The 24223-nt window shown below is 39.8% G+C and overlaps 2 protein-coding genes across 2 annotated transcripts; both read right to left on the reverse strand.

Annotated features, from left to right (window-relative positions):
* Positions 1-1041: 1041 nt before the first annotated feature.
* Positions 1042-12663, reverse strand: barx2 (BARX homeobox 2). The gene is made up of 4 exons (XM_046390461.1): positions 12201-12663; positions 6324-6630; positions 3481-3565; positions 1042-3017 (listed from the first exon to the last, which is right to left on the reverse strand). Exons 1-4 carry the CDS (start codon positions 12385-12387, stop codon positions 2730-2732), a joined length of 867 nt encoding a protein of 288 aa, XP_046246417.1. The 5' UTR covers positions 12388-12663; the 3' UTR covers positions 1042-2729.
* A 3185-nt stretch (positions 12664-15848) lies between these two features.
* rbm7 (RNA binding motif protein 7) lies at positions 15849-23318 on the reverse strand. The gene is made up of 5 exons (XM_046390463.1): positions 23101-23318; positions 22642-22804; positions 21134-21209; positions 17074-17167; positions 15849-16848 (listed from the first exon to the last, which is right to left on the reverse strand). Exons 1-5 carry the CDS (start codon positions 23191-23193, stop codon positions 16486-16488), a joined length of 789 nt encoding a protein of 262 aa, XP_046246419.1. The 5' UTR covers positions 23194-23318; the 3' UTR covers positions 15849-16485.
* Positions 23319-24223: the final 905 nt, after the last annotated feature.

The following is a 24223-nucleotide window of genomic DNA, read 5'->3' on the forward strand; positions in this document are numbered from 1 at the left end:
AAAAAAAAAAAAACACATTTTGTATTTTTTTCACAATTGTTGCCCTTCACATAATGTTAAACACTTCCTTTGTAAAATTATGATCACTGTGAATTGTTCCTGACATGGACACTAAGGGTTAAAAAAAAATCAACATCATCAATCAAATCATCATCAAAAAACATTCACACAGGTCTATGTTTTTTCCACAAGGAATTATAGTTATTCAGTTAATTGGGCTGAAATGTGAACAAATCACAAATGACTGAATAATTTATAAATATGCTACATCATCTTGTACATAAGTTGTTGAATAATGAATAATGAATAAAATCCTTTTTTATGGAAAAAGTTGTTTTTTGTTTTTTTTTTTTTCAAGTTCAATCATAGTTCCAAGAAGTGTGGGGGCTTCTGCTGTTCAATGTAGATACATATGAAGCACACTTAGAATGTTTACACAAGGCGTTAAAGCACAGTGCACATTACTCAATGCTAACCTGCGCTGTTTGCTTTAGAAACCATTCATGTCCGGTATCAGCCACTAAAAATACACTATAGGCTGTTCCTGACTTGCTCTGGGTCACAGAGGAACCCTTAGGTGCACTACAGGCCATTTTGTTTGCTGTACAGATAAAGATGATAAACGTCAGAACACGGAGTACTTAAATGCTTTGTTGAATATGATTTATGGTGAACTTTAACTACGACTAATACATCTTGAGAAGCTTCCTCAGTAATGGCCTCGCCTGAACTTCAATCTGCCAGGACTACTATAACTGTTTGATTTACACACACTCAGCATGACGTGACAGTGCATCTGAGAATTATTTTGAGTTACATAAAAGAGTCCTGCCAACAACTTTAATATGTTGTCGAAGTGTTTTCATCAGACACACACCAAAACGAACAAGCAAAACCATTTTGTTGAATTTCTGGCTGCTAATGCTAAGTAGAGTTTGCATGTAAAGGAAGTATCAGTGTGATGAGGTTTGATCCAGAGACAAGAATAAAAACAGGACTGCACAGATCAAAACCACAAAATACACACCAAAAAATACCAGGTGGAATTTAAATGATTGTTATTTTATTAAGTGCATTTAAATACATAAACACAAACTTGTATATAGTAAAAATGATTGTACACAAACCTAAAAAAACTGCAAACAAGCTTACCAAACAAGCATTATTTACATCAGAAAAATACTGCCTTTTCCATATGAAACAAATAGAAATAAATCTGTGTAATTCAAAAAATGAAACTCTTTAATTACAAATCTTTTTGAGGGAAGACAGTTTGAAAGGTGAGTCAGTGACAGGCAGTTGAAGATACTGTTATGTTAATGTGAGTCTAACATACTGACTGGGACACTCATGCAAAGCCTGCAGGCTGAAAATGTATCAAGATTTTAAATGTTCAGCATCTGCAGTGCATCTTTGGCACAGGACATGATTTACTCTCTCTGAGAATCTTTGACATGTTAAGAGTCTTATTGGCCTTGTTGCAGAAGGCAGAGTCAGTCTGACTCCTGTGAAAGACAAGAAAAGATCAGGGACGGCAGTGACATTATACGTACAAACTATTTTAATCAGATTTATAACAGCAGTTAAAAATACTGTTTTACATATATATCCAAAAGACCATATATTTTATACTTTATACACATTTCTACAGTATGATACAGTGTATGGTTTGGCAGAAATAGTGATTTTTGTATTAAAAAGAATAAAAATGATAGCTTCACTGACCAAATAATGGACACATTCGAGCCTAACAGCTGTAGGAGAACCCAAATCAAAACAGTTTTCAGATTTGTTGAATACTTCTAAACATAGAAGCACTGTTTTCTTCTCATAATCAAAAATCACTGTAAAAAGTATGTGTATTTGATAGTAATCTTAACAACACTTTAAAAGCTTTCCTCTGAGACTGACAAGGCACTATATCCATTTAATATTATAGTTTTGGCAGTGAAGTGATTTATAGTACATAGATACACAAAGACACTACAGTAAGGCAAATCTTGATATTTTGGCACATGCATTATATGAGGCAGCTTTGAGTATTGTTGGTGTGTGTATGTGTGTGTGTGTTTGTGTGTGTACGTGTATTCCTGTAGTTGTGGAGACAAAAATCTGTTTACACAGTCACACTGTGAGGACCCGCCTTACTTATGGGGACAAAACTCAAGTCCCCACAACATAAATCATTAATATTTGGAAGAAGGCTGAGGTTAGGGTTACGTTAAGGTCAGGGTTAGGATTAGGCAAGTAATGTTTATTGTTATGGTTAGGTGGAGGTTAAGCCCCCAGGAAATTAATGTTAGTCTATGTAATGTCCCTAAAAGTGATGGGAACACAACTCTGTGTTTCTGCGTGTGTATGTGTGTGTGTGTCTTTCATGGTTGTAATGCACAATAAGGTGATGCATGATACACATTTTGCTTTGACTTGTTTGACTTGGATTTGGCAGATTTGCTCTTCTTATAGCAGGAATCTAATCAAATACAGTTTTCTTAAAGGCCACATTTTAACCAGTACAATCAGTGTCTATGCATTTAGCTCTTTGTATGGCACATTTTCCAATGCAAAAAAAAAAGACTGCATCAAGTCAAGATTGGATGCCACTAATATGTTTCCAGTCAAATTCTTAAAGCAAATGGGTCAAAACACCACACAGGCTTTTTACAGTGATCCTGAGGCACTATTTGTTTTCAGGTTTGCATTAGTCTTTGGTTTGGTTTCAGTCTGGCTTAGCTGGCAGTATGAGTCTCTGACTGCATCGGGAGTGGCAGCTTTTGTTCAGATTCCTCCATCACCGTGACTGCATTCTGAGTTTCTGAACTGAGATCTTCAGGCTCAAGCTGAGATGCCTTTCCACCGTGAGCCAGCACCACTTGCTCTGCTTCCCTCTTCATCCTCTCCTCTGCCTCTGCCTTCATCCGCCGTTCTTCAGCCTCTATTTCCTCCGTGGTGGGGATGGAGTTTTTCTTGGGTCTTCCCTTGGGCTTAGTCGGTGCCTCGTGACCTCCTTTGAGCACCTAGAACAACACAGGCAATCTTAGTGGACTCCTCAGATAATAAATGGCAGCAGCAGTCGAAGGCAATGCTTGCTATTATAGTAATTAAGAGAAGATGTATGGCTGCTGGCTGCCCCTTGTGCACTCATTCATCTTTAACGATTTCAGGTCTTTTTTTGTTCTCAGAGTTGTTGACCCTTCCACAAAAGTGTTTGCTCTCACTGCCGTCATCGTCGGTCACAGGTCACACCACACCCTCTCTTCCTGCCTTACTGCTATCTGACATTTGCTTCTCTCGCTATTATAGTGCAAATCAGCATTACAAGAAGCAGTCTGCTAGTGGTAAAGTCAAAGCCACTCTTAATTGTATTTTTAAAGGTGACAGAAAAGATAAAGTAAGAACATCATTATTTTTTTTCCTTTGATTTTTCCAATTATCACTGTTCCCAGACCTTCCAGGCTTTATTGTGGTACTGTCTCTTACCATTTTCTTCCACTTCATACGTCTGTTTTGGTACCATGTCTTCACCTGGAGCTGTGTGAGTCCAAGCGACTGGGCCAGGTCTAACCTAAATCACAAGTAAAAAAAAAGCTACATGTTACATTTGCATTTTGTGTACTTTCTGCATTCTGCATCTTCTAACTTGAACAGGCTGCATACCACAATATTAAGATGCTTTAAAATTCACATTTAGAAAAAGTACCACTCAGAATCAATCTTTTTTACTCCCACTGACAGGAAAATATAGAAATGATCTTTCCACCAAGTATATGCCTTGAGACATTGCTCACTAAAGGCTTCTTGTCAGAGCTCTCTCCAAACTCACATCAAAGCTGATCTGCTAGTATAGCTTGAGTGTGACACTGTACACCTGCAGCTCAGGAAACACTGCTTGCAACATCTGTAACAAGATTGGAAATCCAATTACAGAACTTGTAGCAGGACAATTGGGGCCATTGGGGAAAATTCTGAATGCATCCACCACATGTGTTGATCCATGACTAATAGGGCTATTGGTTGGTACGTAATGTGATACATCAGGAAGGGACAGATAAAGTGAACAAGGCATCCATTTGTGAAGAAAAGGAGTGGTTATCTGGCTTTCTTTTTAATGATTTCCTCTTTCCTGCTCTTCTCAAACTCTTTAACAGTCAGATGAAGGGATTCTGACCCCCAGCAGCCCCCAATGAAAGGAACCAACTTTCATTTGATGGTGGAAGTTGAAGCTAAGAAAGAGAAAAAGAACAGAATCTAAAAAGCAGAGCAACAATAAACCCTGGCGGCTCATAGGATTGTTTACATCACCTTTTATGCCTTACATAAAGGGCTGTGAGTTTTTGGGGTTTTTTTTCCCTTTTGTGTATGTGTGTGTCTGAATTTCAAAAAAAATACCAGACATGCAGGCAATCAAGCTGTCTATCAGCCTTCACTATCGTGCCCCAGTCTATGGCAGTTCAACAACTGGAGGCAAGGAAAAGTAATTGCAGAAAAGGAAAACACCCAGCTTATTTACGCTCATTAGTTCTCAATGGAGAGAAACCACACATTTACAGTGATAGAAACAGTATTTGAGTTAGTCCCTCCAGGCTACTGTAAGACCGCCATTTTGTTCGTTTCTCACACCTTTCACAAGGTAATGTTGGGTGTAACTGAAAGCCTTTTAACAACGATGATGATAATGACAGTGAGGATTATTAAGGCACTAATTATTGGGATTAGAAGCTGTATAAAATCATTACTGCGCTATGACATGAGTAATTAAAAGTCTTTTTCAGAAATATTTGCGTTTTTGGTTCCTCCTGCCCCCACACTTAAATCAAGACCGCAGAGGTTCCAAGCCAAGAAAAAGGAGAGAAAAGTAAAGTTATCTTTGGATCATGACAAACCAAAGTGGGAATCACACCACACCTTTGATGTGGAGTTTTAAAAGGGGATTTTCTCTGTTGATGTTTTCCAGCAGCTGGGTATTTAATTAATTTTCAACACTGTGTCAGGATCATATATTTTGACAGGACACAGTATTTTGGCACAGCAGTTCATAAGAGATGGTTTTGATCACTGAGTTGAGCTCAGCCCCGAGGCTTCTGCTTTAAGATGAGGCATGGCGCCTTTCCAACGGTTGCAGGCAAGCTGAGATGTGATATATTTAATTGTGCATCGTGGGAGTTTTCCCTGTGGATGGGATGTAAATGGAATGACAAATAAATTTGATTTATTCCAAATATGCTAATGTATTTTCAGATTAGATGTGGTAAGTAGATACATTGCAAAGAGCATACAATGTATCAGATGTCTGTGTGGAAAATACAGCTATTTGCATGTCTAAATGCATGAACACACTGTACATAAAGGCTGTTATTTGCGTTTTTAATTACCACTGATTTACTCTCAGGGGTGGAGTGTGCAAGCATCTAATCTGCACTCTCCACTTTTCTGAAATTCCAGCTGTGCATGTGAAGGAAAGCTTTTTTACAGCATATATGGTTCAATACTATTCTGAGTTATAATGGAAAAGTAGCCTGCAGGCCAAATATAAAAGCGAGGCATTCAATAAAACCGGGAAATATAGTTTAACCTCATGTCAGGTCCCAAAAATGACCCACAGAATGGAACTTCAGACACGGATATTAACATGTAGATTACTTCATCTTATTGTAGAAAAAGAAAAATGCCCTTTATATACACCTGCACATGTGTGAAATGATTGGCAGTAAATCAATGTAATACATTTCTGTTTGCTAGCGTTGGACGCCGTCCCTGCTTTCTTGAACACAGTGTCTCTTTGTCAGGGCTTTTTTGCCGTTGGAGAGCTCAGGGTTAAAATGTTACTCTTGTCTCAACTAGAATGCTGAGGTAATGCTCTGGCTTAGACAAATTCACATTACATGAGACATGCCCCACAGGATAAATCAAAAATTATGATGTTAGGTTAACCACTGCTTGATAATTGCAGCTGAGGCGTTGTGACTGTGTATGAAAGTGCACATATGTGCATTGTACTTTCAGCATGTGCTCTATTCCAAGTATGCAGGTTATCAAAATGTCATAGCTGAGTGACGCAGATATGACTATATGACGGTGGTACTAGTTGGTACACATTGTGTTTTGCTTTATGTAGCTTGTTCACAAAATGATTTTAAGCGGTTATGAGGTTAGCACAGGAATGATTTACCTCTTTCGTTTTTGTGATTTTATATGGTACTGCTTCAGCTCCCAGTGCACGTGTGTGTGTGTGTGTGTGTGTGTTTTAGTCAACATACTTTTATTGTAATCTTTACTCTAGCTAAACCTATCCAATGAGACATGAGTTTCTCAACTGCACTGACCTATCAGGTGTAGAGAGGTACTTCTGCTTCTGGAACTTCTTCTCCAGGCCCATCAGCTGCAGCTCGGTGAAGATGGTGCGACTACGGCGTGGCTTCTTCAGGCGGGGCGTGCTGCGCTCCGTTTCCGACTCGCTGCTGATGCTAAGGGGCGTCTGACTGGGCGAGGGCTCGGAGCCTCGTGGATGCTGCGAGGAGAGCACAGGCAGGTGCGAAGAGGGGACCCCACCTGGAGATGACACCTGGGAGAGGTGGGGGGGCTGCCGCGTGATCACTGAGAGGAGAGGGTAGGCACGTAGTGACGAGGAGCCTGGAAAAGCAGAGATGGCGCGTCAGATAACAGAAACAAATGCAATAAGGTCCAGAACAAAACAAAAAAAAAAAACATTTTTAGTGAGCTCTTCTGTGCCTCTCAGTCATGTTGGTTGTATCATTATCGACCCGCCTGTAATTGCTTAGACAGGTTAATTTTTAATTGCCCTGTGTTTGCTGTGAAAAGTGTTTTGCTTTTGACCCTCCACATGTACAGGGCTGTGATCCCAATGACGCAGACTGTGTTTTACACTGCTCCTCTGAACTCTTCAAAAGAATGATTATTTTTCAGAGGTTGTTAAACAGTAACTGGCCTCCCAGCACAAAACCACATGCACACACTGAGCCTGACAGCGTGATGTACATGCAGACACACACGCTCAGACTCGGAATGAGCTGTAATAAAATCGAAAAAAAACTAAATCAAACTCAGCCTATAAACTTTTTCCCTCTCTAGCAATGTCTCTCGCGTTTGCCCAAGTACACAGTCATATACTAACACACACATTTTTGCACTTTATCAGCGCAGACAGAAGCAGCAAGACGCCAGAATCAATAAAAAGTAACACTTGTCTGGAGCCGACATTGGAGTGAAGGAGAGCAGGAGGTTGGCTGAGAAGATCTGGCGGGTCAACCAAAGTGAATATGTTATTTTCCAGAAAAGCCTCACAGCTTCAAATATAAAATCAACCCCTTAACCAAAATTTACAAGTCAGCTGAGCAAAGCACAGACTTTAATGCATGGGCTGACAAGGAGCAACGGAAAGGACGCAAGGGGGATTATGGGAGTAAAGGTGGAAGATACAGAGAGACATAAAAGGCTGCAACAGAGCAGAGAAAATGGGAGGCTGTCACACACAAGGACACACACACACACACACACACACACACACCATGTTGTGCTCCTGGTTGTCTGTGGTAGATCTGTCTCCTTAATCTCCTCATCAACCTCAACAGACAACCTAGACACATGGACACACACACATACACACAATGCCCACAGGACAGATTATAATCAGACACTGACCTTTCTTAATTGATATTCCTAAATTGTTTTTGGTTGTTTTGTTTTGTTTTGTTTTTCAGAAACAATGTGAAAAAGAAGAGGAAGAGGTGTAAGAATACCCAAAGGTGGACCATGTGTCCCGCTCTGATCTTAGAGAAGGATCGTAGGACATGCGTTCAGATGCTTCCACATACACTATGTGCACAAATCTGTCATAAACCTCCCTATTAGATCAAAGTCTAGCATGAGGAGCATAAATCCTGCATACACGTTAACAGGCAGGTATGTACAGTTGCTCTACAGACAGACACACACACACGTACGCACAGTAGATACTGCCTTGGGCTCATCATGACATCATGATAAGGCACTGAGGTCATCACTAATCCTCCAATGGGAGATTGTTGCTATTGCAGCAGGTCTAGACAAGAAGACCTCTTTTCTCTGGCTGCTTGCTTTTTCTCTCCATTTACACCTTTCCATTTTCAACTGCTCTCAGTGCTTAGCTCCGTAAATCAGATGAATATCTTTTTAAATGGATGATCTTCACATCAGCTTTTATCAAATTGTGATTCACGGAATGGTACTAAAGTAAAGGGAAATTGTCACCCATGTCATTCTGAATGAGCATAAACATATCAGATTGCCGCCGTGATTGTCAGGAAATCTCTTGTCAACAGAGAGCTTGAAGTTGTCTCCGGACAGCCCTTCAGAGGGAGTGCAAAAGATAGAGAGAGAGAAAGAAAGAAAGAAAGAAAGAAGGGAGTGAGAAGGTGTGCAGCGGGAAATGTCAGCCCATGTGGTGACTTTCCACTGACAGCAAAGCCACCTCTGTGACATGTTGTTGACAAGTGCCAGTGTCCTGTCAATAGTCTACAAATAAACCGTTTGAGTAGCTGCAAGAACACAACTCAGTCCCAAGCAAAGGCACACTGATACGCTTGATAATCACAGTTGGAATACCATAAGCACTTGTGCTTATGGTAACCATTACAGAAGACATACCTGCTAAGAATAGACCAGGAAGAGTTGTTTGTTCAGCATTCCTTTTAATAACAACACTTTGCTCTATTGATAATCTAGTTTTGATGACGTAATTCCTATCAAATTAGCCGTGTTCTAAATATATAATCAGTTCAATTAAGTGAAGAGGTGGATTGTATTCATCCAACTGCATGATAAATGTCGTCATTACAGTAAAGCTGACAGCATTACCTGCACCAGCCTGCTCCCTATCATAATAGCTACACTTCTTCTCTCATTGTTTTTTGTCAATGAGATGTAGAAATGGGTGATTCATTGCTTAGTTATGTGTACTTCTGCACATGTTTTCAGGTAACTCTGGTGACAGCCGAGTGCTGCTGAGTTAAATGTTGTTTGTTTTTATAGCCTTGCCCTTTGAGCTCAGATCAAACATTGTCAGGGTGGGAAACAGGCCACGCAGCTTCATTATTAGCCGCAACTCACTGCTTTAATTAGAAGTGCTCACCTTTAAAACATGACAGATTGGAGCAATCTAATGCCAGTTCTCAAGGAAGGTGTCATGTTGAGTTGTCATCGTATTTTCCCAGTCACACTGAAAACTCCGCGCAGCTGAAGCTGTATGTCAATCAAAATGAGTCGCATTAAAGGAACAGCTCACCCCAAAATCAAAAACACCACATTTGAAAAGCTCAGCAGCAAAGAGTCTTTCGATAAATGACGACTCAAGATAATCCACAGACCTTGTTATCTGCAGTTTCGTATAGGATGTAGGTAGCTCATGTAGCTGGCCTCTTACCCATGAGTACAGGCATTCTTCCTCACGCAAGGTGATACTGAAAGTAAATAGTTCCTCCACGAAACTGTTTGAAACAAGATCTGTGGATTACCTTGAATAAGTGTAAAATAATTTCTGGACAGAGACATTGCTGCTTTCAAATGCATTTTGGGCGCTTTGAGCATCACAGCATCTAGTTCCATTATATGCAAGAGCTGACATTGTTACAACTGATGGCTCCAAATCTCTACAGATAACAGGAAAAGAGGAAAAAATGTGTATTTTCTATTTTTGGATGAACTTTTCCTTTAGACATGAGAGTTAACTATTAAATCTAAAAACCGATCCGCACAGCTGAAATCAACCTGTGGCATAAACTACTTTTAGAACTGATTTATCACTGATGCCTTGCCGAGATAGATAAATCTGGTGGTGGTGATTGTGCGGAAATGACGGGGAGATGACAGGTTGTCAAATACTGTCTATAACTGAAGATGGAAGCTATGTGTGCATTTTGTCTTTGTGTGTGTGCATACTTGCCTCTGTGTGTTGACATGGGTGTAATCAACCTTCTCAGGCTGGTTTTATGCTTAATGGGAGACTTTATTGTCTGCAGCGGATTAGGGTTTAAGACATTTAAGATGGGATGAAAACCCTTCTGCTCACTTGGATTTCTTCTATAAGCCCCCTGCCAGTACCAAACCAGTACGTAGTGGCCTCCCTTAGGCTGTACACACTCCTTCCTTTTTTGTGTGTGTGTGTGTGTGTGTTTATTTTTCATCATGCTGTCAGGTGAGATTACACCGCAGTTGATCTTAATCTCTCTCACCCCTTCCAGAAAACACCACTAAAAGCCCTGCCCTGGGTCCTGCTGAAAGACGGGACTCTAAATGAAATATTGTAACCTACCATTACGTTGTTCGCTGTTCAGCACCAGGTCAGGGCTCATTCTCTCTCTCTGATCCTGCTATAACTGACAGGGAGTTAACTCTCCATGTATTAGCTCCTTTTACTGTATAAGAATGATTGTTTTGATTTAATTTTGGCAAAGATTCACAATAAAGTGTCACAAGACAAGATGCAGAAAGAGGATGATGTTAGTATGTTTGAGCGGCATACCAGTGACAGTAAGGAATCAACCGATTAGTTTGTTATGAGCTCCTTCAGGACACGTTCTTGGCATCGCTGTCTTTCAGCGGCCTCCGCTGGTAGCAGGAGGTTATGGCATCCCCTCTCTGCAGAAGGAAGAAGTCAGCTTTCACTGTTAAGGGGCCAAGCAGTGAACAGTCGCCTCTTTTTGGCCCCGGACCTGTAAGCATGCCAACTTCTATATCAAGCACTAAAATCCATTGATGTTAGGGAATATACTGTATCTAACACCCCCACAGCTACAAATAAGTGCTGGGCACAGTGTTCTGATATGCAGGGCAGGTTACTCTATCCATCTGAACAGAGAGGGTGCCAGTCATAGTGCCCTCTCACACACACCAATCCATATCAGAGGGATGAGGGAATTGCTTTCCCTATTTTTATCTGCTCAAAGCTGTCATCATCAAATTGCAGTGGCTATTATTTCAGACTTTGGAGCAATTATCCTAATGATTACTTCAGTGTGCAGTAGCTTCTGAGTTGCTGGGATTCATCTGGAATTACAGCTGAAAACCATCAGTTGGCACAGCTCATGTTGCCTTGTTTTGACAAGACAACATGGGCTTTGTCATACTGTTGGTTATTTTCAGCAAGTGGGCCTACGAAACACCTCAAGAGTTGCGAAATGTGCAGATGCTTCATGTCATTTTACTGAAAAGCAAATGAGAGAAAGCACTTCATGGACGAGTAAAATAATAGGGGAAAAGCAAAGGAATCACTTGATTTCAACTTTCGATTTCACTTCTGTGGTAGTCTAGAGAAAATGTGTGCAGCGTAATTAATCGTTTAAAGAAACTGTAACAATTTTTATGCACAACTTGCGCTGGGTTGCATACCTTTAATATGATACAATTTACAGAAGCTGAGCATTAGCAAAAGTCATTAGGGGAGGCCTTCGGCTAAGTAGAACACCTGTAACAATCAAAGTAAATGAGACCTAATAGAATAAAGGTTACAACTTAGTAACCTTCCAGAATGACAACTGATGATATCTTCTCTCATCTGCCCCACTGCCTCTTCACTGACTTAAATACGTAACGACTTATCAATGCAGTCATTCATCATCTTACGCCAAACAAAAGCCCTGAAGCATCATTCGCATTCACTCTCTGACATCGCATGTCTTTGATTGTCAACACTTAACACTTAACTGCGGTGATTTATAAAGTCCACAAGAGGAAGGTGAAGCCGCTGGGCCAACTTCAGGTGAAAAAATGCATAAATTAATTGCAATTAGTAAAAAATAAATAACACCTGATGCATGTGAAATGACAAAGATGATAAATTTGCTATTGTCACAAGCACAGACATTTCCATCTGCACAGTTATATGAGTGAGCAATTATGCTGTTTTTGTTTTTGTTTTTTTTAACTATATTGTCATTACATCAGCACAAGTGGCCACAACACGTACAGTGTTCATTTCACCATTAAAATGTATCGTCTCTTTCAAAATGAAATGAGAAATGTATTAATAATGCAGCTGCTATCATGCGTAAAAGTGTCCGAATTTCCAAATATCCTCTTCTCATTTCCCACACTTCTGTAAGTACTAATAACTGTCTTTCCGGTGTTCATATTTATTATTTATATTAATTTCTTCCTTTCAATAGTCGACAAAAGATAATAAAGAGAATAAAAAACACTGATCTTACCCGAACACGAATGAAGAGGCTTTGGTCGTACAATGAGCGAAGGGCACACCGAATACAGAGAAAGTTTCTCAAAATAATCACAAGTCTCCTTGGAGAGGATCTCGTCAATCATGAAAGTCTTGTAGCGCCGCCTGGCAGCCTTCAGCTGCCCGGGGGAGGAGAGCCTCAACTCGGCTTGACAGTGCATGACCTGTCCCTGTGCGCCGTGCGCTGTCTTCGCTGATCAGTATGTTAGTTAGTATCTAAGGTAATGCAGGTTCAGCCGCGTGGAAAGAGCGACGACTGGAGCTCATGCGCTTAAAAAACTCATTGTTTTTAAAAATGCAGTCTAGCTTTCCCTGAAGTGTCGCGGTGAAGATCAGCAGCCTTCAACTTGAGCTGCGCAGAGCGCCGCAGTGGTAATGAACTGACTCCGACTGACTGTGCTCACACCCACTGCTATATAAACCGTCCCTGAACACATCTCGGATGCTCCATCCCTCTCTCTCGTTTACAAATACACTCATGTAGTCTACTGTACATACACATGGCCACTCCCCAAACACCCCCCACTCCCACCCAACACGCACGCCACCCCCCCGCAAAAAAACTCTCTCTATTAAGTTTTTTAAACACTTTTTGTACAGTTTGTCAATTAAGTTTTTCGTCAGCATTAGGTCATATTTCAAAGTAAGATCGAATAGGCTAGAATCAGTTTTCTAGCAATATCATCGAAGTTTCAGATCAGTTCCTCCTCGCAGCATTAATTCATTGGAGCTTGAACAACATCGTGTCGAGTCTTTTTTTTTTTTTTTTTTTTTTTGCACACAGTTTCTTTGGATTCGTGTTTGTCAGTTTATTAAATAAGCTATAGATAGACCCATTATTAACATGTTTTCTTACTAACTTCATTTAAAACCTGCTTTGTTCTAAGTTTGATTGAGACGTCCTATGTACAGTCTAATCTATTTGACATTTTAACTTTGGACTCTAACTGAAAATAAAATTTCTAAACGTCATACTTACCGAATTCAACCTGTAAGAGTAGCCAACAGGGAGTGCAAAGTCAGTTCTTTCTTTGTCTCTCTTATTACGACTTATGTACTGTGTCGAGAGCAGGCCTGCCTATAACAACACGGTTTGACCATCATTTTGTTAAAGTTTAATAGCTAAAATTATATTATTATCAGTATTATTATTGTATGAGTATTATCAAATGTAATTATAACAATAATAATAACAACGACAATAACAATAATAATAACAGTTGCAAAATAAGGAATTTCTTGTTTTGTTGAAAGAGTACTTTTCTAAGAAAAACACCCAAATCAGAGGCTTCTTATAAGGAAATATTAAGTCAGAACTGCGGCTAAAGGACGAGTCTTTATTAACTTGCCAAGCAAAGTGAACATAATTTATTATTAATCAACAACTGCTTGTGTGCGCGTGGCATGACGGCTCGCGCAATAAGAGACAGGCTTTAAACACTGTGACACATCAGTCAAATGAAACGCACGAAAAACAATTGTAAAGCACGTGAAACACGTTTCCTTGCAAGTTGTGCTTTGGCACAAAGGCCGATTGATTCGACGATAAAAAATTATTTTAAGAGCAGGTCTGTTATTTTGTCAGTCGAGTTAAACAGGAAAATGCAGAACTATCAGCGTACGGGCTGATGAGTCTGACATTAATGTGAGGAAATACTTCACATACCGGCACGTTGTATTCCTCTGACAGCCTGACTCTTTCCACATGCTTCCCTCCCTCTCAAAGCTTTGGTGCCTTTTCCATCGTTTTATTCGACTACAAACGAGCCCTTTAATGCTGTTTCTAGGCTAGTCTTAACTCTGCTCTCTTTCACATTTTTTAAGTTGTGTTCAGGGCGTGTAAGGCCTGTCTTTCTTTTTCAAACAGTTCATAACGTTGTAAGCTCACTGAACTAAAACGTAGGACAAATCATCACTACGTGCAAACACGTTACAGGTATGAGTTCCAAGTAGGATCGATTATCATCACAAGAACTGATAATAAATTCAATTCGCTGACGGCTTGTGCCTCCGCTCGAAGCCGCCGCGTTCAAAGGGAGGAGGATTATGGGGGAGGAAATATGGGAGCTCTGCACGGGAAAGCTCGGCTTCTTTTCAGAGGTTTGATGGCTTGATCAAAGAGGGAGAGATGAGAACAACTGCTGTGGAGCACATTTTACTTCGGCTGGAGAGACGAAAACAGGCTGCAAAACATGTAACCTCTGAAACTTGAAAGTGAAATCTTGTGAACTAATATTTCAGAAACTTTTCAGATTCTAGTGTTTTGTGCGCTGTAAATATTCTGTTCACTATCTTTAATCGAGCAATATTTTCTGATCGCTTTAACATGTGTGCAGACAACTGCATTTATAATGTATTTTCAGCTAAAAAATAGCTAAATAAATGAGACTGCCAGAAAAGACAAAGACTATGACTGGTTAAAGGTTAGGCCTTTATCCCGGGGTACTGTGGCACCAATGAACCCAAAAACCTGCCGGGCGGGCCAAGATCCAGGGAATCACGAATGCGGGCATCTTGACACTTGCGAGGCTGCCGTGGGTGGGTGGGGGTGGGGGGTCTCTGGGTTGTTTGGAAGTGGATCATTTCAGGAGACACGCTTCTATATAAGTCCACACAGCAGCGGCTACCGAGCGGCCTCTCTAATCCGCCCGCTGCAGGGTTGGAGACGCCAGGCAGATCAACCAATTAGAGAAGTTATGCCACAGCCAGAGGCGTTATAAGGGCCTTCCTAGCACTGACACCGAACAGAGGATACTCTCTATTAGAGCGATTTGGAAGAATCAGGATGCAATATGACACGAAGCAGATTACATTACAGGCAAGACGCGGAGCTTAGTGCGGAGGGTGAAAATGCACCTCCACTTTTGGACAGCGACAGATTTATTGGTGGGGGGGGGGGGGGGGGGGTCTAGTTGTCGATACAGCGCAGGATCCGCTGTTAGTGGCATAAGCACTTTCGGAAGGGTAGATTATGACCTCAGCACGGACATTAAGGGATTTGATCGTCACTTTGTTGTAAGCGGGACCGAACAGAGACTCTGGGACATCAGCGCCGAGAGGCTGAACGCAACGTGAGACGTTAAGGATCAAAGTGCTGCTAATTCTGGGACGGGACAATTCACCGCTCGTTCCACATTTGTAAATTGAGAGAAAACCTGTGCCATTTGCTAATCGGTGTTAAGACTCTTGTGATAAAAGAGAACCAGATAAAGCTGTGTTCAACTCCAGTGAACAAGAAATAAACCTAAACATAATTGCATGCTGTAAAGTGAACACGGGGGGTGTCAAATCCCCGTTAAGACTAGAAAGCATCCTAAATAGAAAGGTCAAATGTAGGAGCTGATCATGTGGCTCGGTTATATTTAACATCTTAATTGATTCAATAAAAAGATGCGTGTGGCGCCACCTGTAGATTAGTTCATAACCCACTGCACAAGCCTATTAGTTACACGTAGGCCATTTATAGGTGCGACTAAGGCCATGTGTGCATGTATAATGGTATGTAGCATCAACATACAATAGCTCACTTAGTCACATAGACAAAGAGCTGTAAATAGCATTCATGATGAACAGCCAAGACCCAGGCACTTGTGTTGTGGCCTGATGAAAGACAATGCAACAATCAAATGAAAGGAGCTTTATAGTAATGAAAATGTTCATTTTAAAACAGTTTGTCTTACAGACTTAGAATTTTTTAAAAAAAAATAATAAAATAAAATGAATCCATTTTTAGAAAAAGCAAGGTCAACAGATTAAGAAAAGGCGGTGCTCTTTTGCGGTTGAAGTGGTGCTGGTGGAATCTTTAGCTGAAAATTTTGTTTTTCTTTTTTGCAAAGTACCTGAAGAATTGTTAGTAAGTTCTGAGAGCACCATTTAAATACTATTTGCATAACATAAAAACTAGCCAATATACAAAATCTTTTTTTTTTTTAAATACATGTTGTTCTCCATCTTTCAAAACTACTACCAGTCATGTGATCTTTTTTCCCCTCTTGCCTTCAAAATCTGTGAGAAAAGCTCACATAGAAGAAATGTACAAATTTAAAAATGCCTTAAAAGTAAAAAAAAAAAAAAAAAAAAAAAAAAAAAGGCTCTAAGGCATAAGTTATTAAATCTTCAAACTGGTAGGATCCTGTACAAAACAACCTGAGAATACATGTGAATTTGTCCCCACAATTTATGATCTTTTTTTCTCCTTTTAGTTGGCTGTCCACAAATTTATGAAGAATTTCAGTCTTTACAGAAATTCTTTAGGTGTTTCAATATCGTCGCCATCTGTTATCTTGGAAGCCACGGCTGCTACCCCTGTCGTCATGATGTCTGCTGCCACCTCTGCTGTCATGGTGACGGTTGCCACTCCTGTCTTTCTGGTGGTGGTAGTTGTCCCGGCTGTGGCCGTATTGCTGATGACGGCCTGGACTGTGTTCATCTGTGTAGCGCTGATTTCTGCCACAGCTGTTCATCTGGGAGGGCTGATGCTGATAGGGGCTGTTATTGTGGTGCCTTGAACCACCTCGCCCGTAATGTCCTCCTGCGGGCGACTGCCTCTGCTGTGGCTTGGAGAAGCTGCCATTCAACTGCTCAAGCTGCTGCATGTGGAGCTGCCACATCATGTTGTTCATCTACAGACGAAAGAAAAGACAAATAGCAGGACCTGTGTTTCATATGGTTCCTTGAGGCCTAAATGCTTGTTTCTATTGCTGTTAAATTATGCAGTGTGCGCATTTCTTCATTTGTTACTGAGGAACAGAAGCCCAGAGAAATTCTTCATAACATCATATGTTAGGCAGAGAAAATCTGTCAAGACTGTGCAGTCCTGGGTTATTATAAATGTATAAAAAGGTTACCATGGCGTGCTTCTGCAGACTATCGGGAGATGAAAATGACCTCTGCATTTGAGGAGGAGGGGTATACGGTGGAGAACTGAACTGCATCGGGGTCCTGTAAAAGTAAAGCAAACAACTGTCAAACATTTTTGATAATATATATCTTAACTAGAATTACTGTCTTGCGGTTCTATGCCTCCACTGCCCAGTCAAATTGCAGTTTACATTCATGTCAGTCCACACTCCATATGTAATGACCGACAGAGTGCTTTGTCACACGGTGTAATGACAAACACATCAAATTCAGTATTAGCAAAACTAACGAGCTGCAAATTCTAACACATGGATTCACACACATCTTCAACTTAGCAGCACAGAAGATCTGTACAATCGGCACAGTTTCAAGGCGAAGACGCCATGTTAGTGTCACCAATTCACCATCTGACCAAATGACAAATATGGTCACAATTTTGACTTCTGTTCCAGAGTTATGGTGTTGAATAATGCCCAGAAAAGCACAGGTATTGCCAGCAAAGAGACAAAAAAGGCAACAAGTCAACATACTGTTAGATGAACAATCCACCCACTGTTGCAAAATGCATTTTTAGCTTATCAAAATTTTGTTATTATTGTTATTATTTGTTATTAGTGGTTCATGTTTTAACCAATTTTTTAACTTTATTTCACCTCTTTTGTCTTTATGGAAAAGGTCAGCAGGTACTACAACCACCAACTTCTGCTAAGAAAGTAATGTGTCCACAGTGCTGACAGAATTAACACTTCACAAGAGTTACCTCCAAGGTTAGTTCACAGATTAAAATGAACTAGATCACATTGGTGATTTTGAATTTTGAACTTGGCTCACAGTTCCCAAAAAATTAAACTAGTTCATGTTTATTTCTGAATAAAGCCTGGATGGCTGCAAACCAGTAAGTAATCTAATGAACAATGGCTTTGCAGATTGCTCATAGGCTGCAGATCTAATGCAACGTATTCTAGCACAAGTCTGTCCACTTGTTAGTGGGAAATGAAGTTAAAAGGGCCTCTACACAATGCTGCAAGTTTGACTTGGGTGGAGGAACTTTGCAGTTGTATGCTCATGGTCTTAATCATTTCTTCTGATCATTATTCGCAGACAGTTCCCAGAACTGGACGGATGCTTCAACTCAATGTATCATTTCAAATTCACTGCCAATGTGACTGGTGTTCAGACTTGTTTTCTTCAGACCCGGGGGCACAATTTACATAAAAGATTTTCTGCTGTAATATGAACTGATTTCATAAAACACCCTCAGTTACTCACACAAACTGCCTTCAGCATTACCAGTAGCTGTGTCTGAGTTGCCAGATGCAGCTAGCTATTCTGTAAAACAGTGCATTTGAGTCATTAATTCTTGCAGAAGTCAACTAGAGGTTGACCCAGTGTTTCCCATACACTGACTAATTAGTGGCAGCCCGCCACATGATGAACACTGAGTGCCACATATTGATTTTCTTTTTTTTTTTTTTTTTTTTTTTAAACGCTAGGCCATTTAAAAACACAGCATATTTATTCTTTCAAAGTTGCATTTCCTTGCCATGCACGCTCTATCTCGCCCTCTCTCTCTCTCTCTTTCACTCACTCTCACACACCGCCAAATGATTAGCCTGTGAATAGTTCCTCTTCGTGCACACAGTGTCTGCCTGTGGAAGCATGATATTTGGCGCAGAGAAGACAAGAAGACAGCTGGCGAGATCTGGAGTTCACGAATGGTTATTATCCCGTGAAAACACATACACAATAAAACATGTCCAAATTAAAGTCACCCCAGACAGGTAATTCTATGTTCTGAACACAATACTGTCAGTGTTAATATCGGAGACTCCCTAAGTAGGTTAAGCAAATAAACAATTGGAAACGCAGCTAGCATAAGGATAATTAGCCTACGTAAAATGCAGCTGGGTTGTCCTATGCCTGCCTGCCCAATCCACCCCCAACCCCCAGCAGCTGCTGCCATCACTATGTGGTGGGTTGACCAATATCAGTCTGGATGAATACATAGATTCAGTAATCGGTGATCCAAAATGATCAATGTAAAGTGAAAACATTGAACCATACTCGCTATAAGACATGGCTTTATGTTTAAGTTTGAGTTTGCTTGCCACCATTTAAATTGATGTCCTGAGGTTCAATCAAACAGTGCTAGCCTCAGGGACATAATGACAATCATGAAGAAAAAAGAAAAAGACAGAATATTTAATCCACTCTTGGGAATAAATCAGAAGTGTGGAAATATTTTGGATTTCCTGAGCTGCAGTGATGGAATTAAGAAGGCAATGACAAGCTACACACTGCTACTGGGCATGTATTTACATTTTTAAATTCTTTAATCTGCCTTAGTCTGTAACTGAATAAAATATGGAAAAAAATTAGGTTCAGTTTCCCTTTCTCTGTAATGAGTACAGTGAAAGGGAGAGAATGCTAGAATGCTAGAGGAAAATGCTGCCTCTATTTTGTTTTTAGACTATTCAGGGGGTCACTTCTATAATTATTTAAACACATAAAAACACATTTCTATATTATATTTGTTTGAGAGGATACATATAGGCAAAAGTACATGAACTGAAAAAAATCAAAAAGTCTCATCCAAGTTTTCCAAGAAATATATTAAACTATTTCTCATCGATTGTAGTTGAACTGAGGAAAAATTGACACAATTTTTAAGTACCACAACAGCCACATTATTAGTCTAATACTGCCTAATTTAACTCCAGGGCCAATACTTTCAACTTTTCCAGCAAATACCTTAAACAGGGACTGCTACATGAAATCTGGCATGTAACATGGAAAGGACTGCACACAGAGTCTTCTGTATGTGTAAAAACAGAGTAATCCACTCCCATTTCATGCTAAATCTTTTGCCAGTGCTCCAATTTCTAAATGAGAGCGTGAAAGACATTCACATCCAAGTAATATTCAGTAATGAGGAAGCATCTTCCTGAATGTATTTAATGCATACATAGAATGTCTGGTACCCATTTGGAGTGCCATAGCTCCATAATGAAAATGCCTCTGTAACGTTTTCTTCTTTTTACTACAGCTGAATGTCTGAGAACCAGAATTTTTTTTCTTTACTTGGTTTATTTTGTATAGCTACTCAGAAACAGGAAACCGAGGGGGGGGGCAGCTGTCACTGGCTGGAATCAAACCAAGGACTCAGCCTCAGTAGCAGGATGCCCCCACAAAGCTAGAATTCTAAACTAGTATTTTAAAAAAACTCTACACCTGTTACACCTGGAGAAGGAGCAATGCCAGCTGTTCAGAGACATTTTAAGATAAGCAATGACGACAACATTAGACCAAACTATTCTCTGCTAAATTGTCAAGACTTCAGAAAGATGTGCAGACCAGCTGGAACAACACATATTAAATACCACAGTCTCTAACTCACCGGTGGAAGAGGCACAATCCATCAATTAGCCCTGGCAATGAGCCAAAAAGTTTGTAATTCATGGTTCACCCTTTCGGCAGAATAAGATTATTATCCTACTCCATCCTTTCCATTCCACGGACCTACCATCAAACTACCCTGCTCTGAGGCCAGGCATTCCCTGGAGCCGACAGCAGCACACTGGCCAGACTGCAGGAGATAACTGCAGAGTTGTTGGAGAATCACTAACCCTGTCGCAAGACGCATCACTTGGGTTTATTTTATTGACTACCTGTTCATAATTAGCTGAACTACATAAAAGTATTTTGGAAAAAAGTATCTATATACTTTATATATCTATAAAGTATAAGTACCATCAGTTAAGATTTCAAAAATTCTAGCTCTTGGAAAAAAGACTTGGTGAGCTCTGTAAAGAAAAAATGTGGTATCAATGCATCTCTGCAGAAAAAAGGAACAAAATAAAGAGGAAAGTTGTTTGTGCTGTCCCTGCAGATAGCTTAAAAGAACCAAAAATTGAACGGAAAATCATCATCATGAGAACTGTACCTGAAAAGCTAGAGGACACAAAGGTCCAAGCTGAGAATGAGTGAGAGAAGACATGGTGGCTGTTATATTGTTACTGATACAAACAGTTCCTGAGGTGTTCATACCTTTGGCCAGGGGTATTTGGGGTATTTGCAGGACTTGAATTCTGCGAATTCCCTGGACTGCTGCTATGGCTGCTACCTACGATGGAGCAAAAGGAACAAAACGCATTTTATTAGTAAGGACAAAACAATTCAAGTTAGAAAAAAACTGCTACACATACTGTGCAAGTTCTAAAAATTGTGTCACACTATGTGAACATATTCAAATAAGTAATCAAGAATTTTACCTAGAGAAAACACACAACAAACAGATGAATGTAATGTTAAAAAAAAAAAAAAAAAAAATCAAAGTGACAGCAAGAGATGCTGCCATGTATGTACTAACACACTTCACAGGAACACATTACAATTCACTGTCTTAATAAAAGACATTATGGCAATATGAGAAAATTTTAACTAAAATTGTAATAGCTTCTGCTGTTCACTTATAGGCTCATAGTCAATATCATCCTTACTCCAGCCACACAGCAAAAATATTAATCACACTGTCTGGGACCTCTGAGAAAATCAGTGGTTAAAGACACATGTGCAAACCCAGGTAACCATCAGTCTGTTTCTGGGAGATCTTGAGCTGCCATTAACAGTACATGTGTGCCTACTGCCAACACTGGCTCGTGTATGAATACCTGAAGGGATGGTGATGTTCAATAAAGTGCATTTAAAGAGACTTAGTTGGAAATCATTTTGGTAATCTGTTAATCAATCAAGTCACTTTTCAAGTAAAAATATCCAACATTTGCTGGTTTCATTGCTGGAATGTACAGTAAATGATGAGTTTTGGGTTTTAGTTTTCTGGATGGACAAATGCAATTTACAGCATCACTCTGGGCTCTGGGAAATCACTTTTCAATTTTTTTTGGCATTTTACAGACTAAATTAATATTTCTTAATGGCAATTAATCATAAAATTAATTAGCACATTAGTTAATAATGAAAATCATTAGTTGTAGGTTTATAGACTGCAAGAGGAGCAGTAGAAGTGGAAGTTAGCAGTTAATTGTCAATCTGGCAACAACTGTACAGAATAGGTTATAGTGTGCCATTTAATAAATGCTGGAATTTCTCAAGATCAAGAAAAAAATTCGTTTCTCCAGCTGCAGGAAAAACTAAACTAAACCGTTACTTCAGTCGTGACCCGTCCCTCTAAGACTGTGTTTTAAGTTACAGTTTATGCTGTGAAATCTTCATATTCACAGACATTTATGTTCAGACACCTTTATTCTGAAATTCGTTTCTGTTTCTTTGTTTTGCTTAGCCTCTCTGCCATGTTTCTTACTCGCATATAACATTATATACTCATGATATAAACTGTATTACTACTAAAAGGTTTGTGTAGTACAGTAACTGTGAATGTTCTTATGAATGTAACTAATGCCAATAACACATGAAGCGGCACAAAGTGGAGCAAGTTTTGAATGAGTGTCTAGCGGTGTGACAGGTAACGCCACTGGATTATAATGTTAGCGTTTGACCAACTGTCAGACAGAAAGTCCAACGTTAACGTCACTCACCCGATCTGAACTGCACATGAAGCGATCTCCCATAGAACGATGTTCCGTTGAGAAGTTGCACGGCGTACGGCACGGACTCCTCATGTTTGTAAACGGCAAAACCAAATGTTTTCTGCTTGCCATCCGAGTCTTTTGGAATTTTTGTTTTGATGAGCGGTCCTGCCTGCAAAAACAAACAATCAGTACTGTACACAACCGATAACTGGCTAAAGCTAACGCTAGCTAGGTAAACGTTAGCTCGCATAAATACAACACGTCTTGAAATTGTCCACAGAGTGGGGTTAACAATGTTAACGTTGTAATATATGTAAACGAGCAACCTCTACTTCAAAAAATCTACCACAACAGAACTTAACGCAAACATCTTTAGATCACTTCATCTGTGATATACTTTCGATCTGTTAGCATTATGCTATACAAACACTTGCGAGCTAAGGCTAACGTTAGCGACAACAGCACCTGTACAAACAGTTCGAACAAAAGCTCCTCCGTCACTCTTGGGTCTAAATTTCTTATGAAGAGCGTCCGGTCTGTTTCATCCTCTATTCCCATTGTATTTGAGCAAGCCAGGCACCCTCCAAGCAACACAAAGCTAAAGTCGAACGTAAGAAAGAGTACTGAAAATTTTTAACAGGCCTGTGTTGTCGTAAAGTGAAATGCCGTAGACTCGCGCTTCCGTCGTAGTGAGCACGTCGATTACTTTACGACACCCAGAAATACATTAGGTTAGTCTGCTGCAAATTTTCTGCCTCCGCTAAACCGCAACAACATGGATGGATGTAAACGTGTTTTCAAAGTAAATATTATGATAACATCTACTTCTACGATAACATAGCACATTTAATATGTTGTATTTTTTATATGTTATGATACATAACATATTTAATGCATACTGACTGACTTATCTTTTGAAGCTGCATCAGTAGTAGTGTGGAATAGAAAACCTGTGCAAACATTGAAAGTGTGTTTACTTATGCAGCTACAAAACTGATATTTAATGGCAACTTATCATTTTATTGTTAAAACTCTAGGTGTTCGACATTTTTCATTTAGTCATCAATAATTACTTTACATTTAGTGGGGGAAAAAGAATGGAAAACAACCTAGGTTGACATATTCACAACTAAATTTGTTTTGTTTGTGGGTTTTGACCAGTGAAGCTGGGGTTTTCAAAATCTGAGACTACTTGCATGCATTTAAAGTAAATGCATGCAAAAAGGTATGTTTTAAGGCATTTTGTACTTTCTGGATCTGTATCTCTGAGCTATCTCTTTAACACATAAGAACCCACGGTGACACAGGTGTCACAATCTTTAAATGAGGAAAAAATGTACAGTAAATGCCCAAGGTAAAATACATCTAACATTACAGATCTTGGACACAGGGGTTACTTTTTCCAAAGTAACTTCAGAAATGTGTGCATGTGCCCCATTTGATCTGTTTTATATCCCATCATTTTCCCATAAAAATGGGTCTGGCCTCTTGTGGATCAACCAAATCGGACACAGTACGGCTATTCTGTGTGAATGCTTTTGACAACTAACGTGATAACTAATGTACCATTTTGTCACTTTCATTCATT

Source organism: Scatophagus argus, chromosome 5, assembly GCF_020382885.2.
Source record: "Scatophagus argus isolate fScaArg1 chromosome 5, fScaArg1.pri, whole genome shotgun sequence".
In the NCBI taxonomy this organism is placed as follows: domain Eukaryota; kingdom Metazoa; phylum Chordata; class Actinopteri; family Scatophagidae; genus Scatophagus; species Scatophagus argus.

Bases quoted from the DNA above. Each gene is read 5' to 3' on its own strand.
- barx2 (XM_046390461.1), bottom strand. From the start codon at position 12,387: ATGCACTGTCAAGCCGAGTTGAGGCTCTCCTCCCCCGGGCAGCTGAAG. The intron at 6,631-12,200 runs GTAAGATCAGTG...CTGCTTTTCCAG, and splicing joins GCCTCTTCATTCGTGTTCGG to GCTCCTCGTCACTACGTGCC. The intron at 3,566-6,323 runs GTCAGTGCAGTT...CTTGTGATTTAG, and splicing joins TACCTCTCTACACCTGATAG to GTTAGACCTGGCCCAGTCGC.
- rbm7 (XM_046390463.1), bottom strand. From the start codon at position 23,193: ATGGGAATAGAGGATGAAACAGACCGGACGCTCTTCATAAGAAATTTA. The intron at 21,210-22,641 runs GTGAGTGACGTT...GCTCCATCGTAG, and splicing joins TCATGTGCAGTTCAGATCGG to GTAGCAGCCATAGCAGCAGT. The intron at 16,849-17,073 runs GTAACCTTTTTA...TTTCGTCTGTAG, and splicing joins GTCTGCAGAAGCACGCCATG to ATGAACAACATGATGTGGCA.